This window comes from Poecile atricapillus, chromosome 1, assembly GCF_030490865.1.
Source record: "Poecile atricapillus isolate bPoeAtr1 chromosome 1, bPoeAtr1.hap1, whole genome shotgun sequence".
Taxonomy (NCBI): domain Eukaryota; kingdom Metazoa; phylum Chordata; class Aves; order Passeriformes; family Paridae; genus Poecile; species Poecile atricapillus.
In genome coordinates, this window is record NC_081249.1 from 176,614,687 (window position 1) to 176,621,802 (window position 7,116).

At 47.0% G+C, this 7,116-nt stretch overlaps 1 protein-coding gene across 1 annotated transcript; it reads right to left on the reverse strand.

Moving 5' to 3' along the window:
- Window positions 1-5,207: 5,207 nt before the first annotated feature.
- On the reverse strand, window positions 5,208-6,848 carry LOC131587557 (inositol 1,4,5-trisphosphate receptor-interacting protein-like 1). Its single transcript, XM_058855588.1, has one exon. The coding sequence runs from the start codon at window positions 6,846-6,848 to the stop codon at window positions 5,208-5,210; it is 1,641 nt and encodes a 546-aa protein (XP_058711571.1).
- Between the last annotated feature and the right edge of the window lie 268 nt (window positions 6,849-7,116).

Consider the following 7,116-nt stretch of genomic DNA (forward strand, 5'->3'; position numbering starts at 1 on the left):
CTGTGTTGTAAGAGTTTTTCTTCGAGTGAAGAGGGCTGGTCCTTCCTGACTGGAAGGAATTTCTGATACAGTTGCATTTTTACTTTGGTTGGAGAAGGATGGTAGATCACAGGTCCCTTCTACTATCTTACTTTCTTTTTCAATTTCTACAGTCCTCCTGGTTGGATGAGTGGTTGAAGCTTCTAACGACTCAGCTGCAAGTGCAGCTGATTCATTAGAAGGTGCAGTAGGGGGGAGGAAATTTAATGGGTCCCACTTAGGTTGGTTGAATTTCTTTTTAGTGTCTTTATCCTTGGTCATTACAGGGAGGATTTGGTTTGTTTTATCTGTCTCTTTTTCTTTGTCTACATTCCAATATTTATACCAGATTTCTGCATATTGTAATTCAATTGAGTTTACATTTGATTTATTTTGAATATAATTGTAAAGTTCTTTACAAATCCACATCTCGGTAGAGCCATGTTTCTGCCAACGAAGACCTCCCTGTTTCAATTTTTTCTTTGGCCATTTAAACATACAATATTCAATCATAAGCTGTGGATCTTTATCTTTAGTAAGTTGGTGTTCTTCCCATTGCTTTAACATGATTCCCAGGGGACTCTCAGGGAAGATATTGTATTTTTGTAACTGCTTGTTCTTACTATTCTTTTGTCCCATTTTGATATTAAGAGGAACAAAAGAATTAAATATATATTTATCAAGAAATATTGAATTAACCTAAGTATATATAATAATAAACTAAATAGAAAAGCTGTATATAACAATAGTGAGAAATATTAAACCTTGGGAATCAATATGGAGTACTGTGGGAATAACAAAAAGAAAAACTAAAACACCCAGAACAGCTGACTTCTTGTGAGAGGAAATATGGTCCCCTCTTCACAGGAGCTGGGAGAAATCAATATGACCCTCTAGAGAAATAGCTGACAATTCAAAGGAAAATAGTGGCTACACCCACTACAATAAACAAAATAAGTCTCCTATGGGTATTGATTTAAAATGGTGGCTCTGCCCACCTAAGATACTGGACACTCCAAATGATTAAAATATAAATATTAAAAGAAAAATAATCAATAATATTACAAAATACAAAATTGGTATTTTAGTATTAAAAAGAACAGCGCACAATAATACAATAGTCCAATAAATGATACTATCTGTAGCAACTGAAAGAATAAAGGTACTAGCTAACACTGACCATAAAAGTCCAATTAAAAATAGATCACACATATACAACTTTCAGGTAACTTACAATAGTGGCACTGCCCACCAGTAATTAACACTGTCTAAATAAAATATACTTTAAATAATTAAATAAATGGTTCAAGTAAATAATATAAATAAATAAAATCTAATACTCCACAATAATATTTATAATATAATATATAATATCCGCAATACTCTAATAGTAGTGAGCAAGTTCTAGACTTTGCACATTTCGGGGCACAATCATAACCTTAAAATAGGGCTCACACCGCCCCCCTCAAAATGGTCCCTCCTCCCGTTAAAGAGTGACAGCTTTTTATCCCCTCTCCCTCTCAGAGCCCATTAAGGAGGAATGGATCTCTCACTGCACTCTCCACTTCATGAACCTGTCACTTGCTCCTCACTCACACTGAGGTTGGCCACACCTCACACTCACACTCTGCACACAGGTCCCACTGGGAGTTCACCCTTTAAAACGAAACTAAAAGGAGATAGCCCTTTAAAAAGGGTTTTCCCTAACTTAAGGTCCCTTATATAAGGGATTCGGTCTCACTTACCTGAGTTCCTGCGTTGGGGAAGGTCCTCTCTTCCTCAGTGTAATCCGATTATGGCTCAAAATTCCAAAACAAAAAGAAAAAGGTAGAATGGCCAAAAGGATTTCCTGGCCAATGCACCAAAAAGTTGTGAGGAAAAAGACACAACTTTGGGGTTTTAAATAAACTAGGGTTTTTATTAAGGGAAAAAAACAAAGGGGAGGAAGGGATAATGGGTGAAGGAGAAAAAAAAGAAATTAAAAAAAGTCCCGGGTCTGAGGATTGAGGAATCCTCTGGCCGAACCGGCGTTTTGGTCCCAAAGCAAGAACTCAGCGGCACTGCAGTGAATGCAGCTAATCTGCATTCAAATTTATATAAAAGTCTCTAAAAGAGATGTAGACCGAAGTCTGCAGTGTCGAGTCCTCAGCTGCAGCCAATCTACAGTTAAGGGGCAGTTCTTCAAACTTCACAGGTCCTTTTATAACCTCTGTCCCCTCAGCTTGTTGCTGGCAGTCCCACCCCTATAGCTGTTGTTGACTGGTGCTGGTAACATCTTCTCCTCCAACAGTTTGTTGTCCTTGGTGTAACTGAGGTTTTGGAGGGAAACTTCCTCATTAGTATTCACCGTTGCCGTGGTGTCAAGTTACAAGTCTTCTGGGGCAGGTTAAAATTCTTTGTAAGATGCTGCTGGTGAGGGGATTTGCTTTGAAAACCTCGAAAGTAACAAACTTAAAAGGGGTTATTAAACTTACAAACAAAGCATCGATAGCAACAAACAAATGAGTAAGGGACTACAAAAATAGGGATAATGCTTATTACAATTAAACATTCAATTGGAACACACAAAAACCCACAACCAGTACAATTCTGCAATGAACAACTTCTAAACAACAACAAACAATTCCACATGCAAAAGCCAATCTAAGGTTCCATAGATGACAGCCTGGGCAGAGCAGTTCCCTGTGCGGGCACAGCCCATGGGGTGCTCCCTGCTGCGGCCTGGCCCGGCCCCAGAGCAGGGTCCCCCTTGCGGGAGGCCCCGGGCTGGCCGCGTGTCTCCAGCCGGCTGTGGCTGGGCAGCTGCCTCGGCCGTCAGGGCTGCAGAGCTGCAGGAGCCCGGGGCTCTCTGCCGGCCGCACTGCGGAGCTGCCCGCTGCAGCCGGCAGGGCCTCAGCGCCCGCCCGCTGCCCTCCCGCCCGCCCGCACGGAGGCGCCAGGCCCCGCTCGCTGCTCTCATGGTGCCACTGGTGGCCCCAGGGCTCTCCAAGGGCTTCTGCAGGGCCACCTTGCTGCGGCCTTTCAGTCCCTGCCCGAGGCCCAGCAGAGCCCTGCACGGGGGCTGTGTCCAAGGGCCTGCAGGGACAGCAGCAGGGCCAGTGGCTTCCCCGTGACGCAGGGCAGCCTTAGGCTGGAGATGGGCAAGAAATTCTGGCCTCTGAGGCTGGCGAGGGCCCGGCCCACGCTGCCCACAGGAGCTGCGGCTGCCCACAGCAGCTGGCGGTGTTCCAGGCCAGCTTGGCTGGGGCTTGGAGCAGCCTGGCCTAGCGGAAGGTGTCCCTGCCCATGGCAGCGGGGCTGGAAGGAGGCAATTTCTAAGGAGCCTTCCCAGCCAAGCCATTCTGTGATTCTGGGATCAGAGGGGCTGGGGACGGCTGGGCCTCATTTCTCATTGGAACCACTTCAGCACTCTGAGTCTGCTGGAGTTCCGGGAGACAGTTGATGAGCCCACATTGACGGTGTGTGACGTTTACCCGTGCTCTAGGTCTGGCTGAGATCAATAAAGTCTTGCACGATGCAGATTCTGCAATGTTGCATTTTATTGAAAAAAGAGCAAAGCCGTTTCCAGCTTGCCAATCCTAAACATGCTAACTACAGATCATTAATACGGCTCACAACTGAGAGCCACACTAGATATGGATTTGCTTGTATATCAAAATATTATCCTATGTGTTATAAATTCACTCGAGAGAGTGTTAAAGTTTAATAAAGGGGAATTTTATTAATTATAGCAAGCAAGCAATAAGCAAAACACAGCGCTGGACAGCCGGAAAGCGATCCCGCTTTTCCGCGGCCGTGCTTCCGTTTTTCGTGTGTCTCCTTTTAATCAGTCCGGCTCTCCGGGCTCCCCGATGACGTGTCCTTCCTCGGGTCTTTCTGTGCATGTTCCTTCATCGGTCCATGGGTCCGATTATTCGTTCTTTTCCTTATCTTCCTGTAACCTTTCTTCACTATTCCCTGTAAAGGCTTAGCTCAGTAATTTTTTGGAATTCAAGGAATCTTAGCAAGGACATAATAAACGTCAGTAGCTATACAAGCATCAGATACTATGCATACGTAAGTAACTATCGTAAGTAAGTACGGGGTAAGTAACAATCTTGATTTTACAGAACATAATATTACAGAATATCATATCTACATGTTTAGTCGAACAAAAGGGTCTCTGTTTATCACAATCCCCCCTTTTTTCTATTCCCTACTTTTGTTCGTTAAATCTTTGCAATTCTTTTTTACTTAGTGTTCTATCTACCCATTGTATATGCTATCAATAGATCTATTTGATGAAACTCACTCCAGACAAAAATGTGCTAAATGCATGAATATGCATCACAGTAGATAGTGACACTCCATGTGTCTTCTATTGTTATTATTTAAATATAATTACATATTCAAATCCTTAGAGTAATACTGTTTCATGACACAAGAATTACCTATTTCATATTTTATTAATTATTTATATTAGTCTGTTGTTTTCTTGTGTTGTATTTTACAATTATATGTGATACATTAATCATTATTATGACTATTATATATGTTTACATGTTTAGAAACATTAAAGTATAAAATATATGAACACTATATATATATATCTATATATATCTAGCTATGAAATAAACATCTAGGTTCTTCTATAGACAAAATTTCAGGTCAGCTCCAACACAGCTGGTCCAGAGCCGACCCAAAGGTGTCCCTTCCGGAGACAAGGAGAGACGCCGTCCATGGACTCATCCCGGGCAAGCAGCGCTGACTTTTCCTCTTGGTCCTTCTTACCCCTGGTTTCTTTCTTCTTTTCCTCACCCACATTCTTACTTCTTTCAGCCCTTCTCAAAGGCTGGCAACAAGTGCATGTTGCAAGTGGGATTTGGTGACTTTGGTGCTGCACGTGAGGCATGTTCTCTCTTCAGGTGCGCTCTTAGGAGTGGGGAAACGCAAGCCGAGCTTTATGCAGATCTGGGTGTGTTTTTTTGGAAAAACTAAAGGGTGCAAAGAGGTAGAAGAAGCCCTGCTGTGGCCCTCCACCTGCTGAGGCAGCAGGAGAGGCTGTGGGACTTTGGCCAGAGCCTTTGCGTGCATCCTCTTCTCCTTAAAGGACCAAATTTGTAGGATGAGGTGGCTCTTTGCTGCCAGCTGCCAGCAGCACAAGGCCAAGCACAGGCTCTGTGCTCGTAGCCATGACTCCTCTATTTCATTCATGCAAGGTTCATTTCGATTGATTCATCGAGCCACTCTCGCAGAACTCGGTACTCAAGCATGGCCTGGCTGTACGCGTCCGAGTCCTGCGCCAGGCGATGGAAGAGATTGTGTGTCGTAGCCGTTGGAACATCTGGGGGTACCCTGATGTCGCGAGGAAGCCTCTCGTTGCCCACAATGAAGTGGTTGAGGCGTTTTGCTCTGACACATAAAAACAGGCCATCTCTGATCTGCAGCAGTCGCTCCAGGAAATGTCTCCTGCACCACAATGCCACGGGTGTTTCAGCCAGCAGGTGCATGACGAGGGTCTTGATGGCGTAGGTGGAAAAGCAGAAGCCCAGCTGGAGGCGGGTGAAGAACTGCAGGCATCTGAGGTGCAAACTGTCGGGGGGGGCCTGCCTGGCAATGTGCTTGAAGAACTTCATCTCTGCCACAGCGTAAGTCTCAGGCCAGGTTGTGTTTGGGGTATGGGCCTCTCTAGGCTGGCTGCTGACAAAGATGTCTGAGTCGCCTCTCCTTACCCCAAACAACATCTCAATCCTGAAGCTCTCTTCTCCGTCGGTCACCTTGAACTGGCAGGAGCGTCTGGAGGGCAGCAGCGTTAAATGCCAACTGTGTGACTGAGGCAAAGCTGGCCAGATTGCTCTCACCAGTTGGTAGAACCAGCGGGCCGTTTTCTGCACGTCCAGGTAGGAGCCGGTGCACAGGGTGTCCAGGAGGCTGGGATCCTGATTCTTCCTCAGCTCCTCCTTGGGGTGGTGCAGGAAGCACAGCATGTTGTCGCCCTGCTGCTCCCTCGTGCAGGTGCACTCCAGCTGCACGCGCACACGGAAGTTCCTCACCTGCGTGTGCCCTGCAGTGTCCAGCTCCAGGTGGAAGCTGTGGCCTCGGGGAGGGGTCATGGGGACGAGCACGCGGTACACAACGTCCTGCTCGCGGGGACTCCAACCTTCAAAGGCGCTGCCCACCCCGATGGCTCGTTGCAGGACTGGGTAGAAACTGTTTGACAAGACAAGACCAAAGAAAGTGGCATACTTGTCCATCAGGTCAGTTATCCACTCACAGCCTCTCTGCAGGTCCTGGACAGGCCACTGGATGCGCGCCATCAAAATTACACTGTTGATTTCCCCAAAAACATCCTCTACTTCTCGGACTAAATCTTCATGGTTGTTTCGTGCAGCTGCATCCTCATTGACAGCTCCGTTTCCACCGTGATCTGCCTCATTTGCAGCAGCATTGCCCACTTGCTGTACGTTGCCGTCATCATTGTTGTCTTCCTCCCGATTGGCGTTGCCTTCTTCATTTCCAACAGCTTCTTCTCCATTTGCATCCCTGTTTCTGACTCCCTCTTCATTTTCTTCTTCATTCCTCTCTCTCCTCAGGCTCCTTTCCCATCCCAGAAACCATAGGAGCAAGACAAGGACCAGGAGCACAGCAACAGTCACGAGCTGCAAGTACTGTTGGGTTTCACTCTTCCGGATGAGCCGCTCCACTTCCTGCTCCAGCAGAAGCCTCTCGTGTTCCAGCTGCTGGGCACGCAGTTCCATGCGCCGCCGAGCTTCCTCATCCCAATCCCCCACAGGCTGTGGGTAAAGGGTGAGGCTCTTCAAGAGCATGAAAAGGAACACGACGGAATTCATGGTCTGCAGGAGGATGGAAAGAAGGCCATGAGTGGTGCTGTGAGGGAGGCAACTACTGGTTGCGGGAGGGAGGGCAGCAGGGATCTGCTCAGGGATCTGAGGGCAGGAAGGACAGGGCCCCAGAGAGCTGGCAGGCAGCAAGGCCTGTCCTGCTGACCCAGCAGCAGCAGCAGCAGCAGCAGCAGCAGCAGCAGCAGCGTGGCCTTCCCAAGGCTCTCCCACGAGGGGCTGTCCCCGCATGCAGGGGGAGAAGCCAGCCCCGGGTGCA

Coding starts and splice junctions, on each gene's coding strand:
- LOC131587557 (XM_058855588.1), bottom strand. CDS start 6,848: ATGAATTCCGTCGTGTTCCTTTTCATGCTCTTGAAGAGCCTCACCCTT.